This window comes from Pseudoliparis swirei, chromosome 5 (assembly GCF_029220125.1).
Source record: "Pseudoliparis swirei isolate HS2019 ecotype Mariana Trench chromosome 5, NWPU_hadal_v1, whole genome shotgun sequence".
Classification (NCBI taxonomy): Eukaryota; Metazoa; Chordata; class Actinopteri; order Perciformes; family Liparidae; genus Pseudoliparis; species Pseudoliparis swirei.
In genome coordinates this window covers 7,764,556-7,788,219 of record NC_079392.1, presented here as the reverse complement: position 1 = coordinate 7,788,219, position 23,664 = coordinate 7,764,556, and the positions used below count along the sequence as shown (strand labels likewise).

The window sequence follows — 23,664 nt, the reverse complement described above, 5'->3', positions numbered from 1 at the left end:
AAATTTTTTTCCCCAGTTTTGAAAAACCCCTTCAGCCACATCCAAGGAAAAAACCCCAAACCCCCTCCGGTTTTAAATATTGGGAAGCCCTTCCCCAAGGGGTTCCCCCCAAAGGTGCAATCAAAAACCCCATAAAAAGAAAATAATTCCACCTTTTTAAAACTTTAAAAATTGCCCCTTTTGGTCCAAAAGCCAAAAGGGGCCGGAAAAACAAGACCAAAGGGAAAAAACCCATTTTTCTTTTTTAATAAATTTGCAAAAATGTCAACATTTCTGTTTTTTTCTGTTAAGATGGGGTGCTGAGTGTACATTAATAAGAAATATAATTAACTTTTTTGATTTTAGCAAATGGCTGCAATGAAACAAAGTGAAACATGTGTGTATATATATATATATATACATAATTTATTATGAATACAAAACATCAATAAAATTAAAATGTTTTAGTCACTGTAGACACTCCAAGAGATACTTGCCAAAGATTTCAGTTATAATAATTATGTGGTTGCACCAGCTGCCATTTTTTAGCATGTGAAGTAAAAAGAGACTGTTCAAAATAGATTCAACCACTTTACATAAGTTATTTAACTAATGAGACTTGTTCCACACAAATAAATGTGCATTACATCAAATGTTGTACGTTTAAAAAAAAAATCTTTTAGAAGCCTTTTTTGTCACTGACCCAAATATTAACTTAGCGTGCATCATTTTAAAGACACTTATTAAGTTGTGAACACAGTGTTGATATGAACAGCGCTTACCTGGACACATGCATTGTGCCGCTCTTTGGCCACTTTCCGGTGTTCCCTGTACTGTTTGGTTTCCACCTCACACTGACGGGGTTCTGTTTAATTAAACCTAACATGATCTTTGGCAGTAGCTTTCAAGAGCTGTAGTCTGATTAAATCCATTCGCGCCCTGTACTGCAACATTGTGTAGAATACATGAATTTCTTGTGTAGTAACCAGCAAAAAAACACACGACTTGAAGATTTCCTTGTGTACACATAATATATTTAATAGTATTGGTAGGCAATTGTGTACAACTGAGACACAGCTTGACATACTTTTAATCCATACACTCATCTGGCTCTAATATTCAGTTTACAGCGTGCATCAAATTGACTAATTATACTAAAATATTTTACATACAGCAAAGCAGATTTCATGTACTGTAGAATTATAAATGCTCTTATGTGACATTCAGTGCTAGGAGAGGAAACAACACATAACAGGAATATAACAAACACGACATATGATCAATATCTATTGCAATAAACCAAGTAATATATAATTATGATAATGACTTTAAACATGGCACAGTGGATGTTATTTAAAAGACCCGTGGTATATTGAATGATCAGCCTGTGATACAAATAACAAGTTTTTTTAATATAGTTTTTTAAAGCCTTTTTTCCCCATTAAGTAAAAACCTGTAAAAACACCTGCCACTAAAGGATACAACTAATCCATTTATAAGTATTTTCTGATTTTTCTTTCGCTGTACCTTTTGTTTCTAGAACTAGGATCAGTGTTGTAAAAAACAAACACTATGGCTCTTGCAGGTTTTCCAGAAACTCCTCTATTTCTTTACCCATTCGGTTCCGGTTTTTATTTTTTATCTTCTCCAGAAGATTGATGCTGTTCTCACGATAGAAGGATTGTTCCGGTATCTCTGCCGCCTTCATGTGGTACTGTACTGACTGGTCGTAATCATTTCGATTGAAGTATAAATATTTTGCGTAGTGGTTGTAGAGGATCTGTTTCTCTGCCGGTTCCAGATCCATTTTTAGCAGGTCCTGGTACATCTGGTCAGCTTTATCCATGCCATTATTTGACTTTGCGTGTATATTTGCAAGGTCTATTTTCTTCACAAGTGAAGAATCAGGGTAGAGAGAAATCACCTCCTCATGGAGACTGACTGCTCTGTCTATCATGCTTTGCTTTGTGTGACTGTCCCTGAAAAAAACGATCTTCCATTTCAGACAGAGTGCAGCACATCTCTTCAGATAGCGCTCATCTGGATGGAGTTCCAGAGCCTCCTCTGCCAGAGCAATGGCCTCATCAATAGAAACGTAGTTACTGTAAACCCTTAGTATCTTTTTCATGCCATTGCAGCTGCTGATGAGATTTCTCAAAATCTTTACGGCCAACTCACGTGCTTCATCCTTTACGTCTTCTCCTTTCTTTCCACGTTGCTCAAGGTAGCAAGCAGCGAGGTAGAAGTTCTCTGGATCCTGTTCCTGGGCGACTCTCATTTTCTCCAAGATGTCAGCCTCCACCTTGTTGTACTTAAAGGCACTCGCTAACCATAAGACGTAACTGGTGTTCCACTCCACCATCTCCGGCTGCATCTTGGTGGCTCTCTGGAAGCAATCTGCCGCCAGCTCTCTGTCGTTGCTGAACTTCATCAGGGTCCAGGCTTTCTCAGCGTAGGTCTCTGCATGGAGCTCGTCCTGCGATGGTGATGGGTATTTCTTCATCAAGGCGTCTACCTTTGACAGGTAGGCCTCGCTCTCTGCCTGGTCTCCCAGGTGGTGGTGCAGCCAAGCCAGGTTCCCGTAGTTCACCACTAACCAGGGACCGTCATCTGCTTTCCTCATCTGGCGGAAGGCCTCTGCAGCCTTGTTGAAGAAACTCTGGGCGTCTTCGGTGGAGCCCAGCTGGTACTGAATGAACCCCTGCAGGTTGTAGATGTGACCCAGCCAGCTGTTTCCCTCCTCTGTGCCGATGTCCACCAGCATGTCGTTGATACGTAAAAGTTTGTTCTTGTTGGTCCCTATATTCCAGGTGAAGTGACACTGCAGGGCCTCCAGTTTTGCCACTAGTTGGTTTTTATTCTGAGAAGCACTGATGAAAAGACAACATAGTACAATACATCACTAGGTTCATATAATATGCTTGGTGGGGTGTGTATGTTTGGATAATCATTGTTCATTTCATGTTTAGGAAGGGAAGAAGATATAAATGGAGTAAGGAGCATTGAATGCCCAGGAAATAAATAATAAATAATAATCTGTTAGCTCCTTTGAAAGAAAATAATGTCACTGCAGGCACCGTGTATGGTTGTGTATGTGACAAATAAACAGTTTCTGATCTGAAAGGTTGCAAGGAAAAAAGGAAGTAAGGAAGTATATGAGGGGATGAGAAATGTAGGAGGGCGCAGTGAATAGACAGGAAGGAAATAAGTAAGGAGTAACGAAAGAAGGAATGGATGAGGAAAGAAGTATAAGAATTTAGGAATAACACGGTAGAAAGAAAAAGTAGAAGAAAAAAAAAAGGCTGAAAGAAAACACAAAGATGAACAAAGTGATGACAAAATACATTAGTAAAGAAAGGTAGGATGCTGCTGGTGAGGCAGGTGTGGAGAAAAAAAGAAGGAGGGGTTCAGAAGGAAGAAACACAAGATGGCTGAAAGAAGGAAGGAAGGAAGGAAGGAAGGATAGGAAAGGAAAGTGTGAGCCACAGAGGAGAACACGTGAGTAAGTGAGTAGGCTATGAATCTGGGAGAAAAAAAAACATTTTACATTTCTCCACCAGAATTATATTCTTGGAAGAGTGGGATAAAACTTACAGCTGATCAGTAATAATTGTTAGGTTAAATACATTATTTTAAAAATATTTTGTATAATCTCTGTGGCACTGTTACAAAAGATCTCAAAATTACAAGATCTGGATTTCATATTTAAGAAAAAAGTTAAGAAGGAAGAAAGAAACATCAGACTGAACATCAGTGTTTCTGTAACACCCTGTTCTGTTTCTCCTGTGTTCCGTGTCTCCTATGTCTCCTCTGTGTCTTCTCTGTCTTAATTGTTTAATTTCCTGCACCTGCCCTCAGCCACTCTTGTCTCGTTACTGTCTGATGTCGTACACCTGTGTTTCCCCCCTATATATTGTGTCAGTCTTTCCCTTGTTTCCTGTCGGATTGTCGTCGATACTTCCGTGTCCTTTTCCCGTCGTCCTGTCCGTATTGCTGATTCTGCCTGTTTGACCCTGCCTGCCCTGAGCCTGGATTCTGCCTGCCCCTTTTTGAACCTTGTTGTTTTTTTGTAAACTGGTTTGCAAATTTGATATAAGAGATATAATGAACTTTTTCGATTTTAGCAAATGGCTGCAATTAAACAGAGTGAAAAATGTATATATGTATATATATAGACATATATATGTATATATACACTACCGTTCAAAAGTTTGGGGTCACTTAGAAATGTCTTTATTTTTCAAAGAAAAGCACTGTTTTTTCAATAAAGATAACATTAAATTAATCAAAAATACACACAATACATTGTTAATGTGGTAAATTAATATTCAAGGTGGAAGTGTCTGGTTTCTAATGAAATATCTCCAGAGGTGTATAGAGGCCCATTTACAGCAACTATCACTCCAGTGTTCTAATGGTACATTGTGTTTGCTAATCACCTTAGAAGACTAATGTCTGATTAGAAAACCCGTGCAATTATGCTAGCACAGCTGAAAACAGTTATGCTGGTGATATAAGCTGTACAACTGGCCTTCAGCCTTGAGCTTGAAGTTTGTAGAACAAAATGAATACTTCAAATATTAATCATTATTTCTAACCTTGTCAATGTCTTGACTATATTTTATATTCATTTGATAAATAAAAGTGTGATTTTTCATGGAAGACACGAAATTGTCTGGGTGACACCAAACTTTTGAACAGTGGTGTGTAGTGTATATGTAAAAATATATGTATATATATCTATATATATATCATTTATTATAAATACAAAACAGATCAATAAAATAAAAATGTTTTAGTCACTGGATACACTCCAAGAGATACTTGCCAAAGATTTCAGTTATAATAAATAGTAGGAATATATATATATATATATATATATAACGTGGATGTCGAGATTCCCATTTTAACTAAAAGTTCCCTAACGGCAGTCTGGGTAAATACATTTCTTGACAAAAATAAATCTGACAACAGATAATATATGAACAATGTGTTTAAAGTGTGCAGAGAGATAAAATACTTAACAGGAAGAAAACATGAATGCTTTTATTTCATAATATTTTCAACATGGTGCACACGAAGTGCTTGTGGTCAATATGAGTATTACAACAACAAACACAAAATGATCCTTTCCCCTGACACTCACACACACACACACACGTTTAGGTAGTCTCATCTTTTTAGGGGTCTGCGATGTGTGTACAGTTCACTCTCTGGGTGTGTTTCCGTCTACCGGTTTGGATTTTCAATTTGCACATTAAAAAAAATCTCATATGACTGGCGTCATTTTTGCTTAAGAGTGCTGCATGAATGGGTTTTCAAACAGGTTAGAGGTATGTTTATATATTTAGAGCTATGTGTGTTATAACAACCAGTCAGTCAGAGCTGTTTGTGTTATAACAACCAACGTGTTAGTCATTTACAAGAATAAACAAATGACTCTAAATGAAATGTGGGGCAAGTTATGTTCAAATAATAAACTGTAAAATAACATTTATTTCACTTGGACCATTTATACAAATTAAAAAATCAATTACGGATGGTTTCCTTTAATTTGTCGATAACATCCCTGTGATGTAAAGCTGTTTCCCTCGTCCCTGAACCTGGGGCAGTGCCTGGTGGCGGTCCACTGGTCCACACAGACCCGGCACCCAATGAGGCTGCGGCAACATTGTGCCGCCGCTGGTCATGACATCTGCAAGATGAAGTGTGTGTGTGTGTGTGTGTGTGTGTGATGCGTGTGCTTTAAAATAGACAATTATCTGCTACTTCATTGAGCTGGCAAAGTTAAAAATATGGTGAATTGAATAAATTATTGTCACTCAAATTCTAACAATATCATTATATGTGATGTATATCATAGTATATTATTTCGTTTGTAATGTATAGAACAAACACATTGGTTTACTGATTGAATGCATTATGGTACTCAGACCTTATGTTATTTACGTTAGTGGTTTTACTCGAGTAGCTGTCAACACAGCTGGTGGAAACCAACCGGTGGTGGGACAACCTGCAGGTTGGAGGGTCTGAACAGCGCACCGGTCACCGGTGCTGTGTCCGGCGCAGCTCGTGCACGCCAGCCAAAAACAAGTGTGTGTTAAGTCTGCTGATGGGTCGGTCAAGGTGACTGGAGGAAATAACACAGTCAGAGTTGGCGCCAGTCTTCCTCTTGGTGTTTTCTTGATAACTCGCCAGGTACCTGGTGAGTCACTCACTGGCAAAATAAAGAAAGTCATCACAAGAATGTGGCTAGCTGCTGGAATAGAACGTGTACCTTTAAAGACCCAGCCATGGGAAACACCCAGAAGGAAAAGGATAGACTCTTATAATGTGGATTGTTGACATGTGGGAATACAAGTATATTGTGTGGCTAATACATATAACATATTAATGTCAACTATTTCGAGGCACCTGAACAGCCCATGTATCATCACATGCTGTCTATACACAAATTATAACGTTGGCCTTTACTGTTCATCCTGAGGAAATACCACAAGCAATAAAGTATGAAAGTGTTTCTTTTTCTTTTTTTGCATCACATTTGTATTTCACAAACAGAGGCTCAATCGGTCCACCCCAGACTGAAATACGTAAGCAAATATTAAATGATATATTTTGTTTGACATTCATGATCCGCAGAGGATTATCCTTTACGGATCTGACTTTTCCTTCTGATGCCAACAGCAGGTCAAGTTGTTCACATATCCTGTAAATGTACTGTTTGTTATTGTTTTATGTTTGTTATGGTCTGTCAAGGGACCAGTATATGCAAATGATGTGCAGCTAATCTGGTACAGTGCATCAAATGGTGACATTTATGTTTGAACTCATGGTCCCTTTTAAATAATAAGATAATAATATATAATATAATTAGCATCATGTTTGGCTTTACAGCGCATACAGCTGCACTGAATAGCAACAGATCACTGAGAAATAATATACTGATAATATTAATAAGAATAATGATAATGATAATAATAATAATAACTCTCGTATGAATCAAATCTATATTAGAAAAATATGGGGGAAATAATTAATATCTCTCTCTGTATTGCTCAATACTTGCATGCGCACGCAAGGCACGCACGTGCACTAACGTCAATGCCATGGAAACGGACCGAGGCTATAAAAGGCGCGGACGTTCTGATTCTTCCCTTTGCACTTTGGACTTTGACATGAGCTGAACCCCCCCGTGGACTCTCCTGTGAACCCAAACCTGTGAAGGATACTGAGACTTTTGCACTTCTTGAGACTTTTTGCTGGATACAAAACTTGTTGGCGAACCGAGCGACGAGATCCGGACAACGAGAGACCCTGAGACCCTGAAAGAGGCCCTCCGACGACCGAGAACCGAGGACGAGCCCCTGCTGAACGGACTGGGCTTTGATTTGGACTATAACTGTGACGGTAAGACCCATTTTACATTTAATTCAGCATTTATATTATTAATGTGTCCCCTTAAATCCATAAAAGTGTTCTTAGTTTAGAAATCAGTGAGTTTTTGGTTTAAAATGTTGTCTGGCAATGAGGGGGAAACGATGTTTTGTGAAAAGTGACCCTCACTCGATCATTCTTCTTGTAAAAATATTTGAGTTGCAGACTGTCTTGGTACTGAAAATTGCTGAGTGTGTGCGTGATTAGTGAAGGGCATGAAACCCCTATGATTTTGGATTTAAGGCATCAAAACGTTGTTGCGTTTAAACTTGGAAATTACAGAAAAAGATGGCGCCTCGAACGTTTTTATAGAATTTTCAAGTAAAATTTACAAAGTGCATTTATTTTGTTCGATGTGAGCGCTGGGGCCTCCGCGGTCACGTGACCTGCATGCATGACCCTGAGTTGCTCTGTTGTTGCCCGTTGAAACGGGACTTACTGGACACACATCTGCCCTTTACTTTCGCTATTAAAGTGATTTATTTGACATTTAACATTGAAATGCACTGGGCTCGTTGTTGCGTGCTTTGCTGGAGGACAAGAGAGCGATCTGTTAAGTAGCGTTAACTGATGGGAGCGCAGAAGCGCGCGCTGCCTCCAGCATCCTCCACGCAGCCCTGAGGTGCACCTCGTGAACGGGAGAACAATGAGTTATAAACCAAAGAGGTTACTGTGTCGCGCCATGTCTCACTATGCGTCATGGCGATGGTTTAATGTATATTAAATACGCTCACGCATTGATTCATCTTTTTATTCACCGGCGTCCTGAATAAATGTCTTTGCCGGAAGCTCAACTGTCGCTGAATTCACCACCAAAAGCTGTGAAAGGCCCCCAAACTTTATGAATGAATAATTATTAAATTAACTAATTTATTATGAATCCCACTTTGTTGTTTGGGGCATATGCAAATGCTGCTGACATTATCAATAACGATAATTATTATGATTATTATGATTTCCATTTGAATAAATCTTTATTATATAGTCAACATGTCCATCTTTGTGAAACATATTTTTTTTATATTTACAAAATGCATTAAAGTTTAACATGAAGTGTCACATGGAAGCAGCATTACCTGATTCTGATTCCCTCATCTGTTTAAAGAGAGCAGGACTATGTTGGATGTAACTGATTAAATGTATAAAGGCTCTTATGCACTCTTAAGCACTCTTATGTGGTCTCTCGTTGTTAGGATACGCTGTTTTTTTCTTCTTTCTATTATTTTAATAATAATATATTATTGCTAAATGTAATACAGAAATATGTATTTCCTGTTCTGAGAAATCCTGACGGTTTTGAACCTTTCCCTCTTAGCTGCTCTGAACGATATGCTGCCTGCGCTGGACTTCATCCGGATCGCCTCAGACAGCGAAGGTAATCGAGGTGAGGCTGTTGTGCATTTGTGGTCAGGCCATGCCTGAGGTGGTTGGTTGGGTCATGTGGTTGGGGTCGCGGTTGGTGGGGTCCCAGGTCCCATTTGATGACGACGAGGGAGAGGAGGCCATCTCGGGACAGCGAGGGGCGACTCGCTACGGCTCCATGTCCTAGGACGGAGGAAGAAGATGACCAGCCCTTCCTTCCTCCCATCCCCTTCCTTGGTGCGCCGCCCCCCTTCTTCCACCGGCCAGAAGAGGACGAAGAGGACGAAGAGGACTCCGCCCCCTCCACCTCCGGCCTCGGCTCCTCTGTGAAGAGGACCAGGGAAGAGGACGGCGCTGGACCCTCCACCAAGAGGACCAGGGAAGAGGACTTCGGGGACTGTGCTCCCTTCCGAAGATACTGGCGGACGGATGAGGACAGCGACGAGGATTGAGGCCGACCACTTGCTCGCTGCAGGATCTGAAACCTTCATGTCTGGCAGGACTGATGAAGCCCCAGACAGCCTTCCCTCGCGTCTGGCGGGGTTGGGAATAGGTTTCATCCTGCAGCACAGGTTTTTTTGATGCGGTCAATCCTGAAGAAGCTCCGTCCCGTTGTGCACTTTGAGTCCCATGGTCAGGAGGACCAGTGCCGTCATTCTGCCTTTTTATAACAGCAGCTCACTTGATGACATCATCACATCAGCTGTTCTTGCTCTTGAGTTTACTCGGGCTCTTCCCTGTGAAGCATGTTTACCATCACGCCACCAAATCGTCAGCACAATTTTAAGAGGCAGGTCTGGGATATTTGTCTCCAAGTATGACAAGTCATTTGGATGCATCACTGTTAAAAGTGGGCGGAGTCACATCCGAGCTCAGATGTGACTCCTCCCACTGCTTTTTTGGAACTTCAGGGTGGAACAACTTGCAGACTTAAGATGTTTCACAAGTTCAGGCGAGTAGCATTTTGAGATGAGGACCACGATCTCGCCCTCCACTTCAGGCCTCGGATCCTCCTGAAACAGAACACACTGCAGTGGGGCCGAGGACAGCGGATTGAGACCCTCAGCCTGTTCGCTGCAGGATTTTAAACCTTTATGTCTGGCGGGACTGACAAAGCATGAACAGCCTTCCTCGCGATGTGGCGGGGTTGCGAATAGGTTTCATCCTGTAGCTGAGGTTTTGGTGCGGATCGTCCTGGAAGCTCATTTCCCAGATGTGCTTTGAGTCCCAGGAACGGGAGGATGCAGTATGCAGTCATCCTGCAATTAGACCAGCAGCTCACCCTGGCGAGCATCATCACCTCAGATCCATTTGTATGGAAGCTTAATCTTGACAACCCGACCAGATGTGATTTTGACAACTCACATCTCACCTCAGAAAATACAATTTCAAAGTTTACATTTCAGTTGTGTATTGTCTCCTCCGCCATTGTTCCTGATGCTGGTGGAAATGCATTCTGCATTCAGTGAAGTGAAAAGTCCCATCAAGACATCTGGACCGTGGTTGGCTATATGGGGACTTTAGAATTGGAAAGACTTGACAGACCTATGATGTTTCACAAGGACAGACGAGAACACATTTTGAGAAACGACCACCATCTCCACCCTCCACTTCAGGCCTCGGATCCTCCACCAAGAGGACCAGATAAGAGACTAAGAGTCTCCACCCTCCAAGTCAGGCCTCAGCTTCTCCAAGAAGAGGAGGGAAGAGGTTTCTCAATACCATGCACACCAAGTTTGTATTTGTGTACTTTGGACTCCTTTGGAGTCCAGACTCCCAGGGACGGGATTCATTCTGCAATCAGAACAGCACCTCACTTGGTGACATCGTCACCTCAGCAGTTCTTGCGAATGAGTTTACTCCGGATCTTCATTCTGAAAACATTTTACCATCAAACCACCAAATCGGCGGAACACTATTTTTCTTTGCGAGGAGGCAATCTTGATGAACCGACACAGATTTGATACCTAAAAAACTGTCGCCTAAAATAATCAGTGGCCTAAGTATGGAAATGTTCAGCTTTCAGACTGTGGTAGCGTCGCCTGGACTCTACGCAGCTCTGCAGCTCCTTCAGCCACCGGCTGATTCCTCCCGTGTCTGAGGAGGAACCACAAGTCTTCTCCTGCTGCTGTAACATCCCAGGCTGCACAACACTGCAGCAGATCCTGGAGGTCCTTCATAAACCCAGCACTTTACTCTGTTTCCCCCCTGTATATTTAGTATTAGTATTTAGTTTTTAGTTTTTAGTTTTTAGTATTTAGTTTTTAGTATTTCGTATTTAGTTTTTAGTATTTAGTTTTTAGTATTTAGTTTTGTGTTTTATATTTAATTTCTATTAATGCTCTGATGTGCACCGCTGCTGTGATTCTTGAAATTTCCCCACTGTGGGACGAATAAAGGTTTATCACATCATATCATATCATAATCTTGATGAACCGACCACAGATTTGAGGGGGGTGCTGCGAGATTATGAGGTGCCGGGCTGTCGGGTCTCTGTACGACTGTTTGTATTCTCTGCAATAAATCCAATTTGTTCCCTGTGTTCATTTGACTCTCTGGTTGTTTCTTAGGAGTTAGTGAGGTGGCTGAACCCGACCACGACAGATGTGTTGTAAAAACTACTAACGTGAAGAAAGTCTCCAAGTCTCTTTTACTCAGGTTTCGATGGCGTGTACAGAAGCAGCATCAGGATGGAGGACCAGGACCAGACGAAGGATGGAGGACCACAGGACCAGGCGAAGGATGGAGGGACCACAGGACCAGAGAGAAGGATGGAGGACCACAGGACCTGATGGACAGCGGCGGTGATCTTTCTTTCAAGCTGAGGTTGATGTCCACCGACCCCTGAACCTCTCAGCACCCAAATTAGAGACCCAGGAGGTCCTCCCAGCCCCTCCACCCGACACCACCCGCCCCAGCGAGAGGGCGAGGAGGGTCCCCTCCCCACCAGCACAAGGGCGTGGTTATTCAAACCAGCTTCTTTATATTCTTTATTATATCATATTTGTCACTTTTTTGTTTTTCCTGTCTCTCTCTCTCTTGTTCACGTGTGAGGTCATGGTGACTTCCAGCACCTGGCCTCATCTCCACACCTGCACGTCTCCTTTGGTCTTCACTCAAGTCATCAACTCCTTCTGCTGAAACCGGCTTCCCTCACCAGCTGCCAGATGACTTGCCGTTTCAGTGGTCCCTTAAATCTCAGCCTCTCTGGCGTTGAGAGCTGCAGCTCACCCCCCCCCCCTCACCACCACCCCCCCCCTCACCGCCCCCTCACCACCCCCCACCACCCCTCACCGTTCTGTCTGCATTCCCCTCCTGTCGTACCATCTAATAAACTCTTTACCTTCACCCAACCTTGTTGTCTCCCTGGGTGTCTGTGTTTGGGTCCTGACAAACAGACCCTCTGATAGTCAAAGCAGTATTTTTATATTATATTTTGTTGAACACACATAATACACATTTTATTAAAATAGTAACATTTGTGCAACTTGGAACTGATTTAGTGCTGTAATAAAACCTTATAGTTTAAATACAAAACAGTATTCTGCACACGAAAAATAAGAAATAAATGAATCAGAAAAGTTCTGCTAAAATGCCAATATACAGTACATGTATTCACAGTATATCAATATATACAAACAACTTGTACCAGTTGTGTGTCTTAAAAAATGAAATTACAACATTTTAAATGAATGTCTCATAATAACTTTGCCTCCTGCTCCTCAAACTAATTTCTGAGGTTCTTGAATGAATTCAAAATAATGCCTGAATAAATTAATGTAGACCTTATATATGGTAGCCAAGTAGGTATATATTTATTTTCAAAGCAATTTAGAATATTTAGGTAATAGGTTCAGGTTTAATGGAGCCTTGTTTTTTATTCCATCACATCCTTTACAATCCAAAGGGCTGGCGTGATGAGGGTCAGATTCCCAAAACGTGTTTCAGTTGCATTGCTAATGCATGGTAGCCTAATTAACACGTTTCCTGAATGCATCTCAAACTGATGCAGGTTTGCACTGTGTGTGGGTGGTTAGCCTGCTACTAGCTAGCTAACAACGACCCTCTGGGAGGTGAACAGACTTTGGATATCGCTTTTCTTTTTTCATGGCAGTTCTTTTCTTTTTTTTGTTGCTTGGAAGATAAACTTCGTCTCCCTCTATCGCTGGCTTTTATTTTGACATTCATCTCAAGCACTTCCGTTTTGTCGTTTTTGTAATCAGATGATTTCCATTCCTGGAAGTCCTTGAGAAAAATTCAATCCCAAAGGTTTTGGGAAGTCATGGAAAACTAGGAAATGTAGTTTTCACTCTTCTGCAAATTAATGCTTGAACATAGTTCGAACAGAGTTTGCAAATATATTGTGCACAATTACTTTTTCTAACAATTAAAATTAACAAAATATTGGAGGGGACAATTGTCTTTCATCTTTCTTTTCATGACCTTGACCTTGACCTTTGACCCGATTGAACCCAAAATCTAATCAAATGGTCCCCGGATAATAACCAATCATCCTACCAAAATTTCATGCGATTCGGTTTAAACCCATTATGCCCCAAGGAAAAATTTTAAAAAAATTGGCCGAAAAACATAACCCTTCTTTTTTAAAAGGTTAAAATTTTTTGAACCCCCAAAAATTTTTAAAAAGGTAAAAAAATCGTGATGGGAAATTGTTTTTCCCCGACTTTCTGAACGCGTTGTTTTTCGGGAAAACCCGCCCAAATTTTTCCCTCCCCACTTTTCCCGGGGGCCCCGGGGTAAACCAAAAATGCCCCCTCCCCCTTGGCCCGGCTGGACAAACAGGAGGTTTTCCCGGGGGTTTTTGAAACTTTCTTCCCAAACCTCTTGGGGGATTTAAAGTAATTTTTAATTTTTTTTGAAAAATTTCCAAATGCTTTTTGATTTCCCTTTTCTGCTGTATTCAAATTTCATGGTGGGACCAAAAAAGGTTTTTCCCTTTAAATAAAAATTATTCTTGGGTAAAAACCAACCACCGGATTTAAAAGGGCTTCTTAAAAAGGTTGGCCTGAAAAATTATCCCCTCCAAAAAATCGATTTTTAAGTTAGCCTTTTTCCCCCTGGTTTTTCTTGGTTGAACTTAAACAGGGGGATTTAAAAACAAAGGGAAAAAAAGTTTTACCGCCATTCCCCCCCACCAGGTTTCAGGACCCTCTCCCACAACCCGGTGGGAAACCCCGGCCAGGCCCCAACCCACAACTCTGGACCAACAAAGGAGGAGGAAAAGGACCAACCGGGAACAGGAAAAGGGCCCGGTTTGGACGGTTCCCAAACTTTTGCAAACATTGTGTACGAAAAAACTTGAATTAGAAAAATGGGAACAATAATTATATATAATTTAAAAATTTTTGGAAAGGGCCCCCAAACAAATTTATTTCCAAATTTTGCTTTTTATTTTTTTTTTAATTAATTAAACATTTTTTGTGAAACCCCCTGGATAAAACACCTTTTCCCCTTTTTTAAAAATTTTTACAAAAGCCAAAGCCTGTTCCGAACCTGGCCTCATTTAAAACCCGAAAAACCCCCATTTTAAAAATTTATCAACTCCTTCCCGTATGTTTAAAAAACTGAATATTAACCCAGTGGTCCAAAACCGTTTGGGGCCTTCCCCTGGGAGGGGTTGGGCCTCACCTTCCCCCCAACCATACCCCCTTTTTTTTTCCCCCGGGCCCGGGGTTTTTTGGGCTTCATGGGAAAGGGGTTTTGGGTTAAAAAATTTAAAACCTTAAAAAAAACCTTGTTTCCCTTTGGTTTGGGGACACACTGGGGTTTCAAAATTTATGACTTTTTTTAAAATTTAATTTTTTTAGGAAAAAAATAAGCCTTTTATTTATAATAATAATAAAAAAACCTTAAAAGGTTTTAAATTAACAAAAAAAATTTGACCCTGAAAAAAAGAAAAAAATGGGAAAAAAACAAAATTTCTGGGGAAAAGGGCCCCAAAACAGGGGAAGGATTTTGCATATCATTTTGAAAACAACTGATGGGAAAATGCCAAATTTGGTTTTTTTCCCAAAATTTAAACTGAAAAAAATTTTTAAAAAGGGTTGGGCTCATTAAAAATTTGCCCCCTTTATAAAGCTTTTAAAATTCAAAAAAACAAATTAAAAAAAACTGGGGGAAAAAATTAAAGGCCTTTTTTATAAAATAAAACAAGGAACTAAAATGAAAATTTTTTTAAAAAAAAGTTTTAAAAAAGCCTTTGGGGTTTTTGGGCTTTTATTAAAAAATTTTTTCTAATTTTTCCCCCTAAAAACCTTTTACCCTCCCCCAAAAATTTTTTTTTCCCGGAATTTTCCTTTTGTCTTCATTTAATGAAGGTTATTGGGAAAAAATTAAACCGCGCATGGGGTTTTTTGCAAAAAGGGGGGTTTTCCCAAAGTAAAAATTTTTAAAAAAATTTTCCAGGGCTTTGTTTTTTTTTTCCCGGTTTTTTCTTTGGGGTTGGGTTGAAGGGGTAAACCCCCCCTCACGCTCGTTGAAAGTGGTGAAACCTTTTGGGCCCCGTGGAACCTTTAAAAGAAAATAGTAAAAATTCCTTTAAAGGGGGCCTTTTTGGAGGGAAAATTTTCTTTTTTTTTTTGGGTGGGGCTTTTTCCAAAACCAAACAGGTGCAGGTTTTTTGCACCCCCCTTATTTTCCCCCAAACCCCCCCCACAGGTTGGGGCTGGAGGGCCCTTTTCTTTCATTTTCCCCCCAGTTCTTTTTTTGGCCAGAGGGGGTTTTAAAAAGGCCAAAAATTTTCCTTTGGAAATCCCGGGTTGTTTTGGGCTCAAATAGGAAGTCCCCTTTTTTCCCCTTTTCCCAAATTTTTTTTAATGGAGAGAAAGCAGAACCCTTTTTCCGGTCCCCAAACCCCCGGTTTTGGCCCCCATAATTTACCCAAAAAAATGTTTTCCCCAGAAAACCCCTTTTTTTTTGGGTTTTTATTTTGGGTTTTTTTTTCCCATAAAAAACTAATATGACCCTCCAAAATTTTTTTAATGTCCAAAATCCTTTTGGGGGCCCCTCCATTTTACCCCCGCAGGGTTCTTTCGCTAATCAATTTCCTTTTATGGGAGTTTTGTCTCCTTTTTGGTACGTGCCCTTAAATTTGTTTTCTTTTTTACCAATCCCCACATTGGCTTTAATTTCCAAAATTCTTTTTAAAACCCCCCCTTTTCCCCCCGGGATATCCCCCCAAAAGCTCGTTGAAGGGGGCCAAAACCGGGGGTTTCGGGAACCAAAAACGGACGGCAACACCCCTTTTTTGAACCGGAATCTTTGGAAATTTTGGGAAAAAATGTTTTATTTGTGTTTTTGGGGTGGTGTAAATTTTTCTGGAAAAGCAAATTTTGGACGATGGGGTTTTTTTGCCCCAAACAAATTTTCCCCCGCCCTTTTTCACAAAACCCCAATATTTTTTGGCTTTTTTTTTCTGGTTTAAAAATTTTCCCGGGTCTGTTCCCAAGTTTTAAATTTTTATCCCGGGGATTTACCCCCCTTTTGCTCCCCAGGGTTTTCTTTCCCGGGCTTTTTTAATGAACCGGGAAAAATTTTATTGGCTCTTTATTTTTCCCAGTTTAAGGTAAACTAAATTTCAATTTCAAAACTAATGGATTTCACCAAAAAAAATGGGGACCCCTTTTTGTTTTATTTTCTTTTACAGGCCTTTAAAAACTTTTTTTCGGGGGAAATTTATTTAAAAATTTTCCAAAAAAATAATTTTTTAAAATTCTTCTTTTTAAAAAGCCCTTTCCCCAAAAAATAAAACTGGGGAAATTTTTTGGGTGTTACAATTTAAAACCCGGCTTTTCGAAGAACCCCCAACCCCTTTTTTATTTTTTTTATTTTTTGAAATTTTCGGTTTTTAAAACTAATTTTATGTAATTTTTGTTTAAAACCCCGTTTTAAAAGTGAAATTGAAATAAAATTGGGTTTTTTTCAGAGAAAAATAAAAAGGACCCAAATTTTAAAGTGCCCAAATTTAAATTTTTGGTCGCCTTAAATTCCTTTCCTTTTTAAACCCCTATTGTTTGCTTCATTTTTTCTGAAACAAACTTGCAGGAGCCGGCCAAAAAGTTTATTTTTTGGGTATTTTGGCCTTTTCTGGGGGCATAAAAAGGAAATTATTGGGGGAAAGTTGGGTTTTTTTCCCCCAATGGGGGAACCGGGGAAACCCCTTTTAGGAAAAAAAAGTTTCATTTTTTAAATTTTCTTAAAGGTTAACCTTTTAACAAATTTTACCCATTGGGGAACAAAAGCTTTTAAAGTGTTCCCCTTTATTAAAAAAAAATTAAATTAAATATAACCCCTTTTTTTTGGGTATTATTTTACGAAACCCCAAAAATCCCCTGTGGGTTTCCCAAGGGTTTAAAATTTCCTGAAAATGTAAAACCGGTTTAAATTTTTCAAATTCAAATTTTTTTTTAATGGAAACTTTTAAAAGTTTTAAAAAGGCAGGGTTTTTTTTTGCTGTTTTCGGATTTAAATTTCCCCCCCTCTTTTTCTGTTTCCTTGGGAAAGAACACAACACCCTTTTCTTATTCAAAATTTTTTAATTTAATTTTGGGCCCGTCGGTTTTGTAAAATTCCCCCAAACTTAAGGTTTTGATAACAGGGAATTTTTTTTTTCAGTTTTTTGGATGGATGTTTCAAAAATTTCCTTTTAAACTTGTTTGGGTTTGTTTGAAAATAATTTATTTTTTAAATATTATTATAGTATTTAATTATTTTTTTCAATTTTGAAGTTTAAGGGAGGTTTTGGCCTTTTTAAAGCCCCGAACTTTTTCTTACTTGATCTTTGGGGTTTAACCCGGAAAAAAAAGGTAAAAAGGCAGTGAAAGAACCCCAAGTTCACTTTTTTGTAATTCCCTTTTCGTGCTTTGGAGAAAAGGAACCAAGGGGAAAAGGAGGGGTTGGGGGCGGGGCCCACGGAGGGCCCCAAAGGGGAACTGGGGGAAAGGGCTTTAATAACCCAAAAAAAACCCCCTTTTTTGATTTCCTTTTAAATTTTTCATTCATATTCCCAACCGGGGGGTAAAAAGGAGCCTTTTACCCCCAAGCAAAATTTTTAAGAAAAAGCGTGGTATAAAATTTTAAAAAAAATTAAATTTTAAAGTGGTTTATTTTTTGAAACCATTACTAGGGCAAAGGTTTTTTATTAATTCCCGTTTTTCCTCCTAGGGCCAAACCCTAAATCCGGGTTGGGACCCCCTTTTTCCCGGGGGATGGGAATGGGTTTTTTTTTAAAAAGGCCTTTTAAAAAGGGGGGAAAAAAGGGAGGGTTTATTTCTTCTTCGTAATTTTTGGGAATAAATTTTCCCCGGTTCGCTTTTAAAAGTATTCCATGGGGGAATGCAAAAACCAAAACTGTTCCGCTGTTTACTTAAAATTCAAAACTGGACCTTCAGCTTGGGGACCTCGGTGTAATTAAAGGGGAATGAATTGTATTTGTATACAAGGGAAGTTTTTGTTTGCTTTTTTTTGGAAATTTTAAAAATTCCCCAAACCCTCTCCCCTCCTTTTTGAATTAAAAATAAAAAAAAAATAAATGTAAATTTATATTTAAAACCCTAAATTAAAGAATCTTAAAGGGTTTTAAAAAAACTTTTAAAAATCGTTTAACCCAGAAAAATTTTTCTCACTTTCCAAAACTTGGGGTTTTTGCCCCAAAGGAAAAAAAGGGTGGCATGTTTTTTTGGGACCGAAGTTCCCCCGTGTTTTTTCAAAAGAAGGGGAAAACTGGAGAAACCCGCAGCCGGAGCCAAAGACCCTGTTCCCCCCGGGGCCACCCAAAAGGGGGAAGGTTTTTCCTTTGGGGGCTGGCTTTAAAAAACGGGAAAAAAAAAAATTTTTTTTGGTTTATTTCCTTTTGAAAAAAAAAAAAGGGAAAAACTTCCATTCCCAATACGGGGGAAAACGGAAGGGGTTACTTAATGTTTTTAAAATACCGGGAAATAAATTATGACCAAAAAAAAAAATTTTGGAAAATGAGGAGTTAAAAATATTTTTGGGAAAAACAAATGGATTTTTATTAATTTGTTTTTGGGTTCCAAGGGCCCCCAATTAAATTGGGCCTTGGGGCCCCCTAATCGGTGGGAAATGTTTTAAAACAGCTTTACTGGGGTTTTAAAAGGGGGGGCCTTTTTTTTAAAATTTGGGGGGAAAATTCATTTAATATTAGAAATTTCTTGGGGAAACTTAAAGTGAGCATCATTTTTGATAAAATGTACTTTTAGTACTTCAAACCAATATTTACCGCTTTGGGTTTCGGAAACTAACCCCCAAACCCTTCTTTTGGGAAATTTTACTTTTTAAAATCGGTATTTAATTTTTAAAAGAGAATTTATTTGGAAAAACAGAAAATAAGAAAAAAAATTTGGGGTTTTTTCTTTAAGTAAGGTTAAAACCCCGCCTCTCCCTTGTCCCGAAATTGGGGGGAAAAAAACAACCAAAATTAAATTTAAACCCCATAGTTGGGCCCCGAAGGTGAGGCCCGGGCCTTAAGGAAAAAAACCCCGTATGGTGTTGTTAAAAATTTTTCACAAGGCCTTTAAAGACATGAAAATTCTTCCCTTTTACTTTAACCAAAAAAAGTCTTTCCACCTTTTTGGGTTTTGCCAAAGAAATTAAAATTTTCAAATTTGGGGGGTACCTGAAGGGGGGGCCCCGGGGGCTTTGGTTCCTCTTTTTTAAAGGGAAAAAATCAAACTGGAGTCCCAAAAACCCACAGTCGGGAGAACCTTAAACCCCCGGTTTTTTTTTGTTTTACTTTTTCTTTTCCCCCAAAAGGGCTTTTAATTTCTTTCTCCCCCCTGGAAATTTTACACGGGTAAATTTAAAAAATTTATTTTTTTAATTAAAAGGTTTTTCCTTTTTTTTTTTTTGATTTGGGGCACGGGTTTTGGGGGTTGGAGGTGATATCGGCCCCGGGTTTTTGGGGGGGGTTTGGACTGTTGCCCGGTTTTTAAAATACCGGGAGGTAAACGGGGTAACCAAAAACCCCCCCAAAAACAACACACACAAACAAAAAATTTTTGGGAAACCTTGAATTTTTTTCGGTGGGGTTTTTGGGGTGAGTTGGCCAAAGGGAAAAACGCATTTTTCAGATTTAAATTGGGGGTTTTCATTCTTTAAATTGTTTAATGCAGCAAAATCCCCGGTTTTTTTAAAAAGGGGGCCCTTTTTTTTAAAAATATTTGAAAATTATTTTTAATATTGGTCTTGGGCCCCCCAATATAAAGATGAGTCATTATTTATAAAAAAATTTTAATACAATTTATATTTTTGGGGTTTTTAAAAATTTAGGGGGCCTTTTAAGGGGCCTTAAACCCCTCCTTTTTAAACAAAAGTTATTTTCATTTTTAAAAATTACAATAAAAGTTTCCAAAAGTAGAAAAATTTATTTGAATTTTCGCCCTTTCCCAAAAGTTTTTGGCCCAAAAGCCAAACCTTTTGCCCCGTTTGGTCCCGTACCAAGGCTTAAACCCCGCCCTTCCATTGATTCCCCTTTGGGGGTTGGGGGCCGGGCCAACGAAACAAAAAGTGAATTTTTTATTGAAATTAACCCCGAAGCTGTAAAGCTTTTTTCCATCCTTTATTTTCGGTTTCAAACCGGGCCTAGTAGAAATTTCCCCAAGTTTTGGGCCAAACCGGGGTCTCTTTCCTCACTTTTAATTTTGGCCCGGCCAAATTTTTTAAGGTTTTTTAAAAAAACCAATTTGGGTTCCTCTCTTCCAAAAACCCAGCCCTGGGGATTTATTTAAAAAAAGAAATTTAGGGTTTTTAAAAAAAATGTTGGGTTTTTTTTGCCTTTTCTAATTTTTTTCCCATACCTGACGGGGAGAGAATCCTTCGGGTTGCGTTTCCACACTGACTGCAGGTCGAAGCTTCGTTCTTGCCGTCTGCACCTGTTTTTGCGACACAGAAGGTGCCAGGTGCTAACGAGGTTTGGTAGATAATTGATTGACGGTAAAGTTGGTCTCAGAATCATTGCTGTCTGAATTAATAAAATCCCCCCCCCCCCCATGCACTGATGTGTAATTGGTTGGTCGGGTTGCAGTCTGTGAATGCCTGAGTGGGTTTTTATTAAGATGGACACAAGTGTTAAATAAAAGCCACAAATCACACATTTGAATATTTATTTGTAATGAAAAGCACGAGCTATGTGCATAAAAAAAAATCCCTTTCTGTGCCACAGTGTAGGATGAGGTGTAGTTTGAACATGTTGGTTATTCGTGAGACCAGTGTTTAAGCACTGGGTGCTAACGTTTTTTTCGCCCTGATGTTGTAAATATAAAATTCCCTTTCAACATATAAATGGATAAATGACTGAATGAGCCTTTTTAGTTTCTAGGAGTTTCATTGCCTTCATGATGAAAGCACAGTGTGTGTCCGACAGCACATACTTGGAAATACTCGCTTGGCAAAGCTTTCAAATGATGTCTCACCACGCTGCACTGATACTGGAGAGCAAATCATGAACTAGACGAGGAAGTAAGAGGTTGCTTAGCAACTGTTAACAAAGCGGGTCATAAAACATCCTTGCTGTACAATAACAGAGTGCTGAGTGTTGGTTTAATGGATCAACAGTTATACTCTAAGTTTATTTGAATTATAGAATTCTGTGTTATATACAGGACTGTCTCAGAAAATTAGAATATTGTGATAAAGTTCTTTATTTTCTGTAATGCAATTAAAAAAACAAAAATGTCATGCATTCTGGATTCATTACAAATCAACTGAAATATTGCAAGCCTTTTATTCTTTTAATATTTAATAATTTTTTAATTGCATTACAGAAAATAAAAAACTTTATCACAATATTCTAATTTTCTGAGACAGTCCTGTATATTTATATAAATATATATAAATAAATATTTCAGATATGGCTTTTGTTTACAGTAAATATGTAACTGGAGCTCTTCTCTGTCCTTGACCAGTAGGTTGCTGACTAGTTCACAGTAACAGTCCTTGGACGTTAACGTATATATCATTATGTATATATATATATTTTATTTTCAGGTATATTTAGTCAGCTGCAAAACAAAACTCCCTGGCCGTTACCGATCAGTTTTGGGATCTGTCTTAATTTGGAACATTTCTGTATGTAAGAATGAGCTTCATACTCTGACCTGACATTCGGCAAATAAAGACCCGGATTCATTAGTTTTGTGTTTTTGGAAGTTATGTTATTACCCGAGGAGGATTAGGACACAACTTCTGATTGATGCACCTGGGATTTTTATTTACATGTAAAATAACATGCAACAAAATATTACAGCAGTATTTTTCAGTTTTCATGCTACACTGTATGTTATAAATGCTAAATTGGTCTTCGTGGAAAATACTGCGATTCAAAATATATGTCTCCAATAAGGTTTTCAATAATGATTGAATAAGTAATTCATCCTAACGGGTGTCATGAATGATTCAGTCTTACATTCAAATTGATATGTTTTTTAGCTTGTCTTCCGTTAACTGGACTGGAAAATCTTGGGAGACACGGATTCATCTCGATATACTATCATTTTCTTTGTCATGAAAAGACAAAAGACCACATTGAGATGATCACGTATTGCATGTTCTCGGTCCAGTGTTAGGCTCTCGCATGTTTTCCAGAAACTCCTCAACTTCTCTTTGCATTTCAATCCTGCATTTCGCTTTTGATCTTCTCCCAAACACTGATGCTGTTCCTCCTGAACGAGGATTGATGCGGTATCGCTGCCACATTCATGTGATGCGAGAATAAGTCAGCCACTGCAAACTAAAATAATTCTAAAAATATTTTAAAATAATTCTAAAAAATGTTTGTTCTGCTTGACTCTGTCAAAGTCGAACATTACACAGAGAATATTCACGTATTGTGCTATATTATTGAGAAGTTTATAACTTTCAACTCCATCATTTCTAAGAGATAATCATCCTAAAATAACTTTCTTTTCTTTTTTGGCAAAACTGAATCTTTTTTTAATGTTTGCTGTGTACCATCTTCATTATTTACTTTTTAACCAGTAACGTATAGACCCATCTGAACAAAAGATCCCATGTGTGGCCTTTTATAACACCAACAGTATATTCAATTAGCCCTTGTGGTTGCAGAGATAACCCCTTGTTAGTTTGGGTCTGCAATTTCCGAGCAGAGATTTTTTTCTTTTCTTTAAATGTCACACATTGCTGTTGCCAACAAGAACCACAACTAATACAGGACTTCAAGTAGATGCCTGATTAATTAAGAAATCGTGGAAGACAGGTGATGAGCAAATAATGCATTCAATGGTTCATCCAGATAAAACATTAATTTAGAGCAATAAACAATAGTGACCAAATGGTTGATGTATTCATTTGTACATTTCTATCATTATTTTTCTTAGTTTAAATATACAATTGGATGCTAAATATACCTCCAACCCTGGCCAAGGTAATGCAGTAATGCAATAATCTCTCTCTCTATATATATATATATATAATTAATTATAAATACAAAACACATCAATACAATAAAAATGTGTTAGTCAATATAGACACTCGAAGAGATACTTATCAAAGATTTCAGTTATAATAAATATGGTTGTGCCACCTGACATTTTTTTAGCATGTGAAGTAAAAAGATACTGTTAAAAATACATGTAACCAAATGAGATCAGCATTACATCAAATTTTGTACGTTTTTTAAAAATGTCCTTTTTAGAAGCTGTTGTTAATGCAAAATACACCACAAAGCCTTTTTTGTCATTTACCCAAATATTGACTTAGTGTGCATCATTTTAAAGACACATGTTAAAGCACAGCTTTTGAGCCCCACACGATTTTTGAGGTTTCTGCTCGAAATGACATACCCAAACTAAAAAGGTCTGCAACCACAACAGCTATTTGAATAATGTTGTG

The 23,664-nt window shown here is 38.7% G+C and overlaps 1 protein-coding gene across 1 annotated transcript; it reads right to left on the bottom strand.

Annotated features, from left to right (window-relative positions):
- Positions 1–989: 989 nt before the first annotated feature.
- LOC130194146 (interferon-induced protein with tetratricopeptide repeats 1-like) lies at positions 990–2,875 on the bottom strand (the record flags this gene model as incomplete). Its single annotated transcript, XM_056415038.1, has 1 exon — positions 990–2,875. A coding segment is annotated over one exon (1,326 nt), but the record flags the coding sequence as incomplete, so codon positions are not given.
- Positions 2,876–23,664: the final 20,789 nt, after the last annotated feature.